The sequence below is a fragment of the Hypanus sabinus genome, unplaced genomic scaffold (assembly GCF_030144855.1).
Source record: "Hypanus sabinus isolate sHypSab1 unplaced genomic scaffold, sHypSab1.hap1 scaffold_100, whole genome shotgun sequence".
Lineage (NCBI taxonomy): Eukaryota > Metazoa > Chordata > Chondrichthyes > Myliobatiformes > Dasyatidae > Hypanus > Hypanus sabinus.
The window spans coordinates 312,007-328,016 of NW_026779051.1; the positions used below are offsets into that span (position 1 = coordinate 312,007).

Here is a 16,010-nt window from a genome sequence, read left to right on the forward strand (position 1 = left end):
GAGCTACTGGAGGTGGTGGTAATCGGAGCGGTCTATGGGGAAGAGTTCAAGTGGAGACAGCTGAATATTTAAATGGTGGGGAAATGATGCCAGTGGGGTCCCGGAATACACAAGGAGCGTTGATCAGGTTTGATTATCCAGGGCAGCGTTCAGGGTTCGAGTGGTATCCTCTGCTGTGATCTTCTGCATGCTTTGGGAGAACCGTGCAGGGACTCAGTATCAGGGTACTGGCAAGCACAAGATACCGGTCTCCTCCACGTCCCTCACTGCATTAATGGGCAGGATGAGCAATGAATCTCCCAAAACCGCAAACCCTCCCTGCACTTTGAATGATCACACCGCCGAATTTCCATCACTCCCTCGGGGAAGAAATAACAACTGCAGAAATCTCAGCCAACTCCATAACGGCCACCAGCATCTCCAGCAGAGAAGGCATCTGCCAACCGCGATGATCAGAAAGGCGGCATCCATCATGAAGGATTTCCTACTTTGGAAGCTGCAGTCAAAGAGGAGTAAACGGAGCCTGGAGACCCACATTCGGGCTCAGATTATTTCCCGCCAACGTGAATCTTCTGCGTGGACAATGAACCCATATACATTACCTCACTATTTATCATCTTTATAAGAAGTAAATATTTAATTGAAATTCTTATTTTATATTCAGACCTAACTATGTATTTTACTAAGTTGCTGTCGTAAAACAACAGATTGTCCAACATGACCCGGTTATAGTAAACCTGGTTCTGATTCTGATTTTCCCACCATCATCCACACTTCACTCCCTCCCTTGAACATCTCTGACCGATCTCTACGAACCACACCAAACCGCATAATCACCTTCATAATCCCCATCACACCCCCTACCCAACGTCAGCCACACGCACACCCCCCACCACCAGCAACCACCACCACCGTCAGCTCCAAGGTCTCCTTCCACCGGAAACCACATGCCGTCTCTTCCCTGGATCCCCGCAGATCGGACTTCTCAAACGCCGGTGACCCCAATCACCACCACAGTAACCTCCAAGCAGCCACCTCTCCTGTTACTGAACAAGCTTCCGAGCTTTCACCCTTAATTGACCCGTTCTCTCCCTGAACACTCATTTACCTCATTTATTTTTCGGAAGAGTGGTGAAGAGGACGGCAGTGTTGAAAGGGGATTAAAACGCCAGAGCAGCAGAGTCGAGATTCCGTGCGTGCTTAGAAACACCCGAATGGTGTGTTCCCTCCCTCGCAGGTTCAAGGGTCAAGTTTACTCAGGTAGGGTCTAGGCATTGACGTGGAAGTGTAGGCAGTCAGATATCTTGATACATGTCAACACCAATAATCAAAGTAAGGAGGTCAGAAGAGAGACTGAAGGATGCTAAGTGATAAAAAGGCAGAACAGGACATCAACGATTGTTACCTCCGGAAACCTCCCTGAACCGTACGGAGGATGAGAAGAGAATAATTTGGCATGTTAATACGTGGCTGAGGAACTTCTGCGGGGCACACGGATTCAGATTACTGGTCAGTGGGACCACTTCTTGGGAGAACACAACCTCAAATTAGAAGGAAGGAGACGAAAAGGAATTTATTCTGCCAGAGTATGATGAGACTGTGGAAGTTATTGCCAAAGTCAGCTGTGCAGACGAGGAGCTTTGCTCAGGTTTGAATACACATCTTCACAGAGAATGGTGGGGCTGCTTGGAGGGTTCGAGTGACATCCTCTACTGAGACCTACTGTGAGCTCTAGGAGACCAGGCCGGACCGGGATATCGGTGTACTGAAGGTCACAGTCTATGTCTTACGTCCGCGCCCCTCGCTGTGCGAACGGGCGGTGAAACTCCCAAAACAAAAACTCCGCCCTGAACCTTCAATGATCACCCGGCCGAACTTCCATCACTTCCAAGAAAATAATAAAAACAGCTGCAGACTTCTCAGCCGAGTGCATCACGGGAAACAGCCTCTCTGGCATCGAAAGCATCTTCGAAAATTGATGATTAGAAACGGGACATCTATCATTAAGGGTGTTCAATCCTGAACATACCCTCTTCTCATTGCCACCGTCAATGAGGAGTTGACAGAGTCTGAAGGACCACATCCCCAGATTCAGGGACAGTTTATTTCTCTCCAGCACCAGATTTCTAACTGGAGAATGCACCCCTCTGCACTACCTCACTATTTACCCTCTGTTTAAGAACTACATATTTACCTTAAAACACTTATTTTAGGAAAACATTTCAGGAATTATTTTACTGAACTGCTGCCGGAAAACAATAAATTCCAGACATAGGACTGCGATACTAAGGCTAGTTCGGAATCTGATCTCCGCACATTCAGCCACATGCCACTCTCCGCAATATCCACCTCCAACTCCCCTCCATTACCCATCGTCAACTCCACGCCAATCTCCCCCTGACCCTTAGCTGATCGGTCTCTCCGAACGCCATCACCGCCATACCCACCTCCATCCATCCCACCGACAACCTCACGCCTCTTCCTCCCTGGACGCTCGCCAAACTTCTCTCAAAAGCCCCCCATGGCCTCCAATCACTCCATAGTCACCACTATCACCCCCTCATCACACAACCTTTACTAATTACATTTCCGAGCATTCACCCTTAATTTTGACCCAACCCTTTGCTCTTCCCGAGCAGTCATTTATTTCCACCTCCCGCCCTTACTCTCAGCCTTCTTCTCCTTGTCCCGCAGTGAATGTTCGTCTCTCCACAATTAACATTAATGTCCCTGAGTCCCACGCACCCACCGGCCCCGTCCTCCATCCCTGGTGTTACTGTCTCCAAGTGAGACTGGTTCGGTGAGTGACCCCGTGGTGTTTTGCATCCGTGGGACTGGAAGGGAAGAATTGTGAGAAAGCCTTCTGCCCCGGAATGAGGGAGACCCTGTCTGTCAACCGACTAATATTCAGCGAAACTCTGCCCACCTCAGCCGTCGCTTCAGACCAGAATAATTCCACGTTAGGTGACATCATCATAGCAGGAATTTGTTTAGCCCATCGGCCCTTGAGAGAAATCCCGCTGGTGACATTCTCTGCGTCGGTGTGTCTATGCATTCCCACACTCCCACACCCCAATCGGCTTCCCCAACAGCGGGCAGCTGCCTCAGAGTGACTAGGCATTGGGAGGGAAGCGGGATGGGCTGTTTCAGGCCACTGCATTGTCTGCTCTGGGAGCAGGCTACCCTATGCGCTCGGTAGAGCTTCACAGACCTTCCCAAATGCTCGCCGGTACCGAATACAGCGAGTTTCTGTCAAGAGACTGAGACCAGTTTAATGCAAACAGCGTCAGCTTTATTGAGTCATGCAGCTGGATGGAGTAACGGTTGTACTACGGCGGGGCAGCGATCAGCGGCATAGTGTATAGTCAGTACCGATATCAGAGAAAGTGAAAACCGGAAAACTTTAACCCTTTCCCGTAATCAGAGCACAGGAGAATCAGTGTAGTTACATAGAGACAGAGGCAGATCACATCGAACACCCGCTGCCCGTTCTGCCCAGTGTGTGCACCGCTCCAGCGCCGACACGCGGGCGGTGAGACAGAAGTGACCTGTGGCCCCCATCTTCCCCAGTGCGTTCCCCGAAGAAACCCAAACATCCCTTAAAACCCCAAGCGTAAACCTGCGTGACTCGATGTTTTTAATGTCTTCCGGATCTCACTCTTGCACCACGAATGCAAAAGACCCCGGGGCAGGACACATCTGTCTGTTCCCGACTTGGGCACAGTTTTCTCAGGACTGCTTCCCTTATCAACGCGGTGCGATGTTCCTGGGTCAGTGGAGGACCATGGTGGCCGGAAGTCCTCGAAATGGTCTCCTAATCCAGCCACATTGCGGTTATTGTGAGAGTGGGTTATGATCCGTCACGTGTTGTTTACAGGGTGCCGAGGCCAGGCTGGGTGAACAGGCCAGTGCTGTGATTACTGAACAGCGGTATGGGAACACGTTGTTAGCGGAGAGCGTGCCGAAAGCGGTGATTGATACGAAGCAAGGCGGGCGATCCAGGGCTCGTCCTCACATGAGTGGGCAATCCATTTCGCCAGTGGCAACGAACCAGACCTCGTTACTGAAAGGTGAAACAGAGAGAGGTGAGGGGAAAGTTCCTCAGTGCAACCGCTGTACCTGATCAATTTATCTCGTTATCCTGTACACACCTAACTCGCCATCTCTCATCTTCTTTCGCTGCAAGGAGAAAACGCCGAGTTCACTCAGTCGACCCTCATAAGCCATACCCCCAATGAAGGGAATATCCTCGTAAATCTCCCCAGTGCCCTTTCTATGGTTTCCACGTCCTTCCTGTAGTGAGGCGACTGGAATTGAGCACTGTACTTCAAGTGGGGTCTGAACTTGCTCCTACATAGTTGCAACATTACCTCTCAGCTCTTAAACTCAGTGCTGCGGTTGATGACGGCCAATGCTCTGTGCGTCTTCTTAATCACAGTCAACCTGCGTAGCAGCATTGAGTGTCATATGGACTTGGACCCTAAGATCCTTCTAATCCTTCATCCTGACACGAGTCTTACCGTTAATGTTATATTCTGCCACTATATTTGACCTACCAACATTAAATTATCTGCGAAACCTCACACTTATCTGGGTTGAACTCCATCTCCCAATTCTCAGCCCAGAATTGTATCCTATCAATATACCGTTGTAAACTCTGAAAGCCCTGCACACTATCCACAACGCCCCAAACCATCGTATCAACAGCAAATTTACTAACCCATTCCTCCACTTCCCCATCCAGGTCATTTATACAAATCAGGAAGAGTAGGGGTCCCAGTACAGAACCCTCAAGCACACCACTGTTCACCGACCTCCATGCAGAATATGACCCCACTAAAACCACACTTCGTCTTCTGTGGGAAGCCGGTCCTGGATCCCATGCCTGCTTATTTTCTCACTACATCCACTGCTCCAATGTGTTTAGTCACATCCTCAAAAAATTCAATCAGGCTCGTGAGACACAACCTCCCCTTGACAAAGCTATTCGGACTATTCCTAATGATATTACACCTCTCAAAATATTCATACATCCTGCCTGTCAGGATCTTCTCCATCAACCTACCAACCACTTAGGTAAGACTCACTTGTCTATAATTTCCTGGGCTTTCTCTACTCCCTTTCTTGAATAAAGGAACAACATCCGCAAAACTCCAATCGTCCGGAACGTTTCCCGTCTCCATTGATAATGCGAAGTTCATCCCAAGAGGCGCATCAATCTCTTCTTTCGCTTATCACAGTAGCCTGGGGTTCAGAATTCTTCCGTACATTTCCCTGAGAACATGTGTCTCCAATTATGCTTCCATTTCCCTGCCTGATAGCCTCGTATTTCCCCTTAGTTCAATTAGTCGTTTTCCTATCTTGTCTGTTCCTGTTCTTCTACAATGCTATGGTAAAGGAGATAGAATTGTGAACACTATCTCCAAAAGTTATGAGGCATGGGATAAGTGGAAACTTGGCTGCTTGGATTAAAAAAATGGCTTAAAGGATGAAAGCAGAAGGTAGTTGTGGAAGGGAAGTATTCTGCCTGGAGGTCGGTGACTAGTGGAGTGCCTGAGCGATCAGCCCTGGGATCCCTACTATTTGTGATTTTTATAAATGAACTGGAAATAGAGGCGGAAGGATGGGTGAGTAAGTTTACGGATGACAAGAAGATTGGAAGGGTTGTGTTTGGAACGGTAGGTTGTAGAAGTTTACAAGAGGATATAGACAGGCTGCAGAGTTGGGCAGAAAAATGGCAGGTAGATGGTGATGAGCTAACGGACAAATCAGCCATTATCTTATTAAATGGTGGGGCAGCCTTGATGTGTCGGATGGCCTACACCTGTTCCTATTTCTTATGTTCTTAAGTTTAGTTCAAGAGGACTCGAATTAAACGTCACATAATGCATGCAGGCTGTTGGGAAGTTTCTTGATTGGTGAGGGAGCTAACGGTTTTTGTGCGAAGGAAAGAGATTAGGGTTCAGGAACGAAACACCTGAGAAAGAAAGCAGGAAGAGCTCGATGGAACGAATAGTCCAATTCCGCTCCTCTATCCTGTGGCTCAGTAGTCTTATTCCATGCATTTTGACCATCGGTCCTTCACCCAAAGCCTTACAAAAGTGCCTATCGAAGCTAACGACCGTGTTATGTTCATTTAAAATCTTTGATACCTCGTTAAAAAATGAAAACCATCCAATGAAATGAGAATGAAAGGCCTCTTCCTCACAGATTCACCCAAGGCACCTTTCGAAATAAACTGCCTGCAGGCAAGATGGGCGTTGTAGAGAATTTCGCTATGCAGGTGAACACATCACAAAGTTGACACCAACTAACTGGACACAGATACACTGTATAGATACACAGATACGCAGTAGGCGCTGCCTACTCACTCCGAGAATGGACGAGGTCCGATCTGCTCTCCGGGCGCTCAGTGAGTATTCCACCCCGACCCCCGTGACTCTATGTGCTCCTTTCCGCTCTGTCACCGTGAAACAACGGCTTCGTAGGTCACGACCGAAGTGTGATTTAATTACCGAAAGGGGCGTGGTGATGACCAGAGCGGGAATATGGTGAAAAAATACAAAACTAGATTGGACGGGAGGTAGAGAATGGGGGAGTGTCATTTCTGGTCAGGGATAGTATCACGGCTACAGAAAGGGAGGACCCTGCAGAAGGATTGTCCCAGAGTCCGACAAGGTGGAAGTCAGAAATAGGAAGGGTGCTCTCTCGGCCTCTAAATAGCCCTCGGGACACCGAGGAGCAGATAAGCAGGCAGATTTTAGAATGGTGCAGGAAATGCAGGGTAGTAGTTATGGGTGATTTCAACTTCCCTCATATTGACTGGCACCTCCTGAATGCAAGGGAGATGCAAGGGATGAATTTGTCAGGTGTGTTCAAGAAGGATTCCTGACACAGTATGTGGACTGGCCGACGAGAGGCGAGGCTATACTGGATCTAGCTCTGGGTAATGAACCTTGTCAGGTGACAGGACTCTTGGTGTGGGAGCATCTTGGTGAGGGTGACCACAACTCCCTTAGCTTCAGCATAGCTACGGAAAGGAATAAAATCAAACGAAATGTAAAAGTGCTTAACGGGGGAAGGGCTAACTTTGAAGGGATGAGGCAGGAACTAGCGAGAGTAAGTTGGAAGTAGATTTTCAAATTGGAAAGCGCAGAAGTAATGTGGGAGAAGTATAGGGACAACATGAGCTGGGCTTAGGATAGATTTTTCCCACTGAGGCAAGGAAAAAATAATAGGAAAAGGGAGCCGTTGCTGACGAACCATGTGAGACAACTCGTCAAGTGGAAAAAGGAAGCATATGTTAGATATAAGAATCCGGAAGTAGCAGGGGCTCATGGGAAACATAGGGTAGCCAGGATGGAGCTAAAGAAACGACTTAGGGGAGCTCGAAGGGGGCATGAGAAGGCCTAGGCATGTCGGATTAAGGAGAACCCAAGGCGCTCTATGCATATCTGAAGGATAGAAGGATGACGAGAACGAAGGTGGGACCGCTAAAGAATAAAGAGGGCAACATGTGCCTTGAGGCGGAGGATGTTGGGGAGGTCCTAAATGAATACTTAGTTTCAGTATTCGCAAGTGAAAAGGATCTTGATAAGGATGAGGTCGAAGTAGAGCGGGATTGTGTGTTGGACAGTGTGGAGATTAAGAAAGAGGTGCTGGATCTTCTTAAAAATCATTAATATTGATAAATCGCCAGGGCCGGATATGATTCACCCCAGCTTGTTGTGGGAATTGAGAGGAGAGATCGCAGGAACACTAGAGAAGATCTTTGAATCCTCTATGGCAGCAGGGGAAGTGCCGGAGGACTGGAGAATGGCAATTGTAGCTAACTTGTTTACAAAAGGTAATAGGGAGAATCCTGGGAACTTTCGACCTTTGATTCTTACGTCGGTTGTATGCAAACAACTGGAAAGGGTTCGTAAGGTTAGGATCTACGAGCATTTGGAGAAGCACAGTCTACTCACATGGCTTTGTGAAGGGAAGATCGTACCGTACGAGCCTGATTGAGTTTTTTGAAGAGGTGACAAAATAAATTGGTAAGTGCAGGCAGTGGATGTGGTCTACATGGACTTTAGCAAAACATTTGACAAGGTCACTCATGAGAGACTATTCCAAAACGTCATGAGGCATGGGATACGTGGAACCTTGGCTGTTTGGATTAAGAAAGGCTTTAAGGAGGAAAACAGAAGATAGTTGTGGAAGGAAAGTATTCTGCCTGGAGGTCGGTGACTAGTGGAGTGCCGCAGGGATCTGTCCTGGGACTTCTGCTATTTGTGATTATTATAAACGACCTGGATGCAGAGACGGATGGATGGGTGAGTAAGTTTGCGGATGACAGGAAGATTGGAGGAGTTGTGGACGGAGCTGTAGGTTGTCGAAGGTTACAAGAGGATATAAACAGGCTGCAGAGTTGGGCAGAAAAATGGCATATGGAGTTCAATCCGGATAACTGTGAGATGATGCATTTTGGAAGGACAAACCAGAAGACTGAGTACAGGATTAATGGTCAGTTACACAAGAGCGTGGATCTACAAAGCGACTTTGGGATTCAAATCCATACATCCCTCAAGTTCGCTGCACAGGTTGATAGGGTAGTTTTGAAGGCCTATGGGATGCTAGGCTTCATTAACAAGGGGATTGTTCAAAAGTAGAGAAGTCATGTTGCAACTCTCAAATTTCTGTTGAGACCGCACTTAGAGTATTGTGTTCAATTCTTATCACCTCATTATAGGAAGGATGTGGAAGCTACGGAGAGAGTGCAGAGGAGATTTGTCAGGATTTTACCTGGTTTGGAGAACAAGTCATATGAAGCAACGTTATAAGAGATGGGACTTTTCACTTTGGAGCATAGAAGAATGACCGGGGACTTGATAGAAGTCTACAAGGTTTAGAGAGGCATAGATAGGGTGGATAGTCAGTACCTGTTTCCCAGGGGACCAATAGCAAACACTAGAGGGCATAGGTACAAAATTAAGGGAGGGTTGTTTCGGGGAGACATCGGGAGTAAGTTTTCTACACAGAGCGTTGTGAGTTCCTGCAATGACTCGCCAGGGATGGTGGTGGAGTCTAAAACATTAGAGGTATTTAAAGCCTTTTGGGCAGGCACATGGAATAAAGAAAAATAAAGAGTTATGGGGAAGTGTGTGGGGTTTAGTACTTTTTTAAAGGAATATTTCGTTCGGCACCATGAAGGGCTGAAGGGTCTGTACTGTGCTATAGTTTTCTATGGTTCTAAAGGTTATGTCATTGTGTCCAATCTGCTGCAGTAGATATGTACGCATTTGAAGTAATATAGTCTGAATAAAGATAGTCAGCATGGTCTTGCCAATTGCAGGTCCTGTCTCAAGAATGTGATTAAATTCGTTCGGGTGCTGCGAACCAGGTTGCAGGTTTATACGATGATGGTGTATGTTATCAAGAGGTTTGATAAGATTCCTCATTGTTGGCCCATTCAGAAAGTCATGTGACAGGGAATCCAGAGAATCTTGTCTGTGTAGGTAGGGAACTGCCTTGCCCGAGAAAGAGTGTGCTAGCAGTTGGAGATTATGCCACCTGGAGTTCAGTGAGATACTGTGTTCCGTAGAGATCTGATCAGAGACTCTTGGACTTTCTGAATTTTACAAAAGATTTTGATGAGGAAATGAATAGACATAGATATCAGGCAAAATATGGATGCTAATGGATAATGTGGTGGGTTGTCGCAGGTTACAATTGGGCATTGATGGGTGCAGAGCTGGGTTGAGAAATGGCAAGTCAAGTTGAGCATGGGGAAGAGAGAAGAATTGCACTTTGAAAGGTCGGATTAGAATGCAGAATGCATGGATTATGACAGGCTAGTTGAAAATATTGAGGAGAAGAAGATCTTTTAGCCTTCATATAATCTTTAATGTTTCCGCGCCATTTAATAGGGTAGTTAAGGATGTGTATGAGGTACACGAGGTACACGAGGTACTGTTGCAGCACTATAAAACACTGGTTAAACCATATTTTAAATTTTGTACTACACTGTAGAGTGGAAAAAAATGCCAAGGGGAGGAAATTTTAAAGCGATTTAGGGCTATGTATAGGGGCAGCCAGCGGTGCGTTATTACCCATAGTGGTGAGTGTGTGAAACGGAATAGCAATGGTGGTGGTCTAAACACACACATTTGGGTCATTTCAGAGACTGTCTTAGCACACGGATTACGGAGAAATAGACGGCTCTGTAGGAGAGCAAGTTTAGAGTCGGTAAAACATCAAGGACCAAAGGGCCATCAAAAAGCTGTCCTGTTGAATGTTTTCTTATCTATGTACGTGATAAACTAGGATGGTCAGCACAGTTTATAATAGGGAAGATCATGCCTGGGTAACGTATCAGGAGCTCAAGGTAGGGACAGGGGTCACTGACCACACCAGGTTCGTGGACTCATTAAAGATCGAAAGGAGGCTGTTCCCTTGAAGGAGCAGAGTGAGGAGAAATTTGTTTCTCTTTCCCGCCGCCGTAGAGCTCCCCACCCCCCTCCCCCCGCCCCGACCGTGCATGAGCCCAAGCCTGGTACTTTAACGTCTCTGTTTCATCAACTAGCGCAATCACAGACACAACATTCCAATGCCCCTTACCCTGCCGGCATCGAGCTGAAGTCATACGATACCCTGATGGAGATGGTGAAAAAATAACAAAAAATCATTAATCGCCCGACATCGTGAAGTTAACAATCCACAATCCACATCTCACTCACACTCAACACTGATCCCTTCCTGATGTGCTCAGAGGCAGCACCGGGACACGTTGGATCTCCGGATTTAACATCAAGTTCAACCCTTCAACGGAACTCCTTTCCTTAATTTACCAGAGAACCCTGCTGCAGTTCACTCTGGGCGCTAGCCCAGCTTACCGCTTTTCTCACATACACACACGATGCAGCAGTTACATCGTTTCACGTTTCGCAGGAGCAACTTGAAGACAGATGCGTCTGGAATAAGTAGCGTGCGATCACACTGATTGGTTTGAACTACAGGGTCTCCAATAGCTGCTAGAACATTAATGAACAGACAGGTAATGAACGCAACAACCTGTGTGAAATTAAATTTTGATCTCATTGGAAATTTCAACTTCCCCGTTACAAAAATGTACATTCTCAATGCAAGGCGATTAGATGGGGAGAATGTATTAATTGGATGATTTAGTAAATGAATATGTGCACCGTCCAACGAGAGGAGGTGCCCGACTGAAAAGGAAAACATGAGTAAAGTTCCTTAAATTCGGATCAAACGGAGCAAATCAGGAGTATAACGAAGCCAGTAATGTACGGAAAAAAAGAATGAGGATAACCAAGAGGGGACGTGAGAGGTCCTTGGCAGGCAGGATCAGGATGAATTTAATTAAGCAACGTTCTATGCCAATGTCAGTATCAAATGAATAACTAGGGGCCGTGATTTTTTGGCAGTGCGCGAGGCTAGTTTTGCTTTAATGCGGAACATGTGAGTGAAGTATTCACTGAGTATTTTGTTTCCGTTTTTATCTAGGTAAAAGACATGGAGGAGCAGCAGATCGGTTGTCAGTGCATAAATATGCTAGGTGTTTAGAGCAAAATTAGGAAAAAGACCTCGGGACTCGGAATGAATTTTCAGGTGAATAAGTCCCCAGGTCATGATGGGAGTTCCATAGGTTTGTGACGGAAGCAAGAGACAGGATTGCACGATCCTTGGAAAAATATCCTCTCTAGCCACATGCGAGATGCCAGAGGACAGGTGAATGGCTAAAGTTTTACATCTTCATGAAAAGCGAAAATAGGGAAATCCTGGAAACTATTTACCAGTGAGTCTCAGGTTAGTTCCATTCCAGTGAGATATTAATTATTTAATGGCCTTATTGAACCTGGAGTTTTAATTAGTGAAACACAGCAAGGATCTATACTGGGACCTCTTCTGTTTGTGGTGTGAATAAATAACCGGGATGTAGATGTAGACAGGTTGTTGATGATATCCAGAATTGATGGAGTTGTGGATCGTGTAGAAGGACTTGCAGAGCATCCAGCGCAACGTAGATCAGTTGCAGATATAGTCAGAAAAATGGTAGAAGCAGTTCAACCCAGATAAATGTGGGATGTTGCACCTTGGTAGGGAAAATGCAAGGAGAAAGTACACTCCAAGAGCAAAGACCCTTAACTGTGTTGAGTTCAGAGAGACATTGGTGTCCAAGTTTAGAGCTCGTTGGTAACAGGTACACAGGTCGATAAAGCGATTAAGGATGTTTAATCAATGTTCGCTTTTATTAGTTGAGGAATTAGTATAGTTGCGAGTAGGTTATATCGCAAGTTTATAAATATCCGGTTCGTCTGCATCTAGAGTATTGCATACAGTTTTAGTCTTACTACCATGGGAAGGATGTTGAGGCTTTGGGCAGGGTGCAGAAGAGGATTACCAGGATGCTGCCTGGTTCAGAGGCCATGTGCTAACTTGAGAGATACAACAACTTGTGTCGCTTTCTTTGGAGCGGAGGGGGCTGAGTAGAAATTATGAGAGGCATAGATGGAATTCACAGTATCTTTTTCCCAGGGCAGAAATATCTAATATCAGAGGTTGTAGGTTGAGAGGGGTTAGGTTCGAGGGTGATGTGAGGGGTAACTTTTTTAAACCAGAGATTGGTGAATCCTTGGACTGTACGGTCTGGTGAGGTGGTAGAGGCAAATAAATCAGAGGTTATAAGTGACGCTTAGATATGAAGCTCCATGATTGTGAGTAACGTGGAAGATTATGGACATTGTATAAGTTGGAGGGATTTGGTTTAGGAGAGGTTTTATTTACTCTTCAGTTCGGCACCATATTGTTGGCCGAGGGGCCTGTTGCAATACTGTACTCTTCTGTGTTCTATGTTCTATCTCTGCCACCCTTCCAGCAGCATGAAAGCACACCCGATGTTGCGACGCCTTTGGTTCATTTAACTCCTCCTTACAGACGCAGCTTTCGCATTCCACTTACCCGCCAATGGAGACTTCTGCTCCCCAGAAGGATCTCCTATTTGAAAGACGTGAAGAAGTTAACAAAAATGGTTCAGTGAAAAACGCTCAGAGATAAGGTGCAGTGTTCACTCAGCCTTCTCTCAGTGCACGGTGCGGGTTGAGGTGCTGCCTTTAAATGGGACGGTACAGAAGGTCCATATTTTATGGAGACTCAGCAATAAATAGAGGCTTAGGGAATGCGGGAATTGTCCGGCCGAGCGCATTGTAAATATTTTCGTACAACTGTACGTATATTACTATTACGCATTCTTTATTTACATAATTCATTAGGGGTCATATATAGGAGGTGCATAAATGGCATACGTGATATGTAAGTGCCTCACTAATAGAAAACTAAGTAGACAAGTTACCCGTACACCTCCGCATTTCATTTGATTATTTTCTAGAGTTAGTAAACATAACAGCACTGGATAGGAAGGCATCAATGTTGTGGGCAGAGAAGGGTAGTGTTACCCTGGGTAGATCTTCTGATTCTCATAAAAAAGGACAAAAAGTGTGAGCTCAATTCCGTGTTGCATCTGCAGGGAGTGGAAGTGTTGGCTTGAATGATTAGGGGACACCACAGCTGCGCAATATGTGCAGTCCAGAGGGGCCACAACATATCCAAAAAGACCACAGTATTACGTAAGAAAACAATCGTTAGGCCCCAGGAATATTGGGTAAATTGAAAATTATGATGAAGAGGTTGGAATGGAGAACAGGGAAAATTATTATGGAGTGAAATGTGTACTCAGCAGCTGCTTTCATTCAACAAGACGCCAGTAATATGCTCGAAATGCACGGGATATCGGAATCAAAGCGAGTATTACGGCCATCACAAAAGAACAGTTGGTGGGAAGATTGAACAGTCTGGAAGTGAGGAAATTACCTGGGTCAGGCTTCAGGAAGGCACAGCGGAATACATCGTCGAGGCATTGTTAGGAAAAGTATCAGAAGATTATAAATGATGAATGTGACTCTGCGCTTTTGACCAGGGGAGCAGGGAAGACGGCAGCCGCTTCGTGGGCAGTTATCCGACCTTGGCTACGCTGAGCTGTTTGAGAGTACTTCAAGTCTCACTTGAGGAAGTGAGAGCGCTGCGCTGGTTCCGCCGGGATCTACTCCATGTGATATTTATAAAAGATTTAGATGAGTAGGTGGAACGGTGAGTTGGGACACTTGATAATGGTACAACGGTTGGTTCGTGGATAGTGCCCACGAAGACCCGGCAGGACATCTGAAAATTTTGACAAACTTCTATAGGTGTGTATTTAGAGTATCTCAACTGGCTGCATTACACCTTGCTGTGTATAGACTGATGCCCTTGAACGGAATATCATTGAAAACGTAGTGGACACCAGCCAGTTCATCACGAATATTACCCCACCTTCAACCGCGGAAAACTTCTGGATGGAGGCTGACGCAGAAATTCAGCATCCATCATCGAGGATCCCTGCAAGTCTGCTCATGCTGTATTCCCGCTGCTGTTCTCAGAATCTATGGACACTCCCAAAGACTCTGTATCCGATAATCTCCATATCCATATTTATTGCTTACTCAGCTGTTATTATACCGATTTCTTATTTTCCATTTTGGCTTTCCTCGTGTTGGTCATTCCGTTCAGTGGTCGCTTATCTGTCTGTTGGCTGTAACATTACGAGAAGATTAGAAGAGCACAGGTCCGTAAGGTACAGGCGTAGAATGCGCCCATTTGGTCCATTGAGTCTGTTGCATCATTTTATCACAGCTGATCCATTTTGTGTTCCCTTTCGGCCACTATCTCCTGTCTTCTCACGTATCCCTTCAGGTCCTGACTAATCAGCATTCAGTGTAGCTGTTTCTGAAATATACTAAATAACTCGGCACAACAGCTGCCTGTGGCAACTAAGTCCACAGATTTACTCTTTCTAAAGGACACCCCTCTATACTACTGTTTCTTCTTGTCTTAGATTCCGGCACAATTGGACGTAAACCTTCAAATGATCTCTATCGAAAAGCTTTCAACCTTCCATGGGTTTGAATTCGGACACCCTTCCTCTTCTGACCTCCAGTGAGTAGAGGACGAGAGCAATCAGATGTTTCCCAGTGGCCACAAATTTTAATTCCACGTCCCATTCTCATTCTGATATGTCTATCCATGGGCTCCTCTACTGTCAAGATGAAGCCACACTCAGGTTGGAGGAACAACTCCTTATATACCGGCTGAGTAACCTCCAACATGATGGCATGAACATTGACTACTCCAACTTCCGTTAATGCCCTCCTCCCCTTCTTACCCCATCCCTGGCATATTTAGTTGTTTCTTTTTCTCTCTCTTTCTGTCTCTGTCTGTCCATCAATTTGCTTGTTCTCCATCTCCCTCTGGTGCACCACTCCTCCTTTCTTTCTTTCTTCCGAGGCCTCCGTTCCATGATCGTTTTCCTTCTCCAGCTCTGTACCACTTTCGCCAATCACCTTTCCATCTCTCAGCTTTTCCCCACCCCCTCCGGTCTTTTCCTTTCATTTCGCATTTTCCCTTCCTCCCACCGCTTTCAAATCTCTTTGTAACTTTCCTTTCAGTTAGTCCTGACGAAGGGTCTCGGGCCGAAACGTCGACAGTGCTTCTCCTTTTAGATGCTGCCTGGCCTGCTGTGTTCCACCGGCATTTTGTGTGTGTCGTTTGAATTTCTAGCATCTGCAGATTTCCTCCTGTTTGCTTTTTACATGACAGTCTTTCCAATCCAGGACATATTTTCCTCAACCTCCTTTGAATTCTCGAAATTGTCAGCACATACATCCTTAGAAGAAAGGCCCGAAACTGAGTACAAACTCCAAGTGAGTCCTCTTCAATGTTTTATAAATCCTCAATATTACGTCCTTGCTTTCTTCTATGCTATTTCTCTTGAAATAGTTACTGACATTGTACTTTCCTTCCGCACCTGCGATTCGGCAAGGAAACTTGACTTTATATTATTGCTCAAGGACACCCGAAATCCTTTACACCTCAGATCTTTGATTTTGTTTCTGCTGTTGGAAAGTAACCTACCT

The 16,010-nt window shown here is 46.0% G+C and overlaps 1 protein-coding gene across 1 annotated transcript in view; it reads right to left on the minus strand.

Annotated features, from left to right (window-relative positions):
* Positions 1-3,291: 3,291 nt before the first annotated feature.
* The window catches only part of LOC132386095 (uncharacterized), a 54,636-nt gene continuing 41,917 nt past the window's right edge, over positions 3,292-16,010 (minus strand). Inside the window, exons 9-11 of the mRNA XM_059958395.1 lie at positions 12,964-12,999; positions 10,603-10,635; positions 3,292-4,063 (exon numbers count right to left, since the gene is read on the minus strand). Coding sequence (XP_059814378.1) covers positions 4,012-4,063; positions 10,603-10,635; positions 12,964-12,999 — 121 coding nt within the window. The 3' untranslated portion in view covers positions 3,292-4,011. The remainder of the gene's footprint in view (positions 4,064-10,602; positions 10,636-12,963; positions 13,000-16,010) is intronic.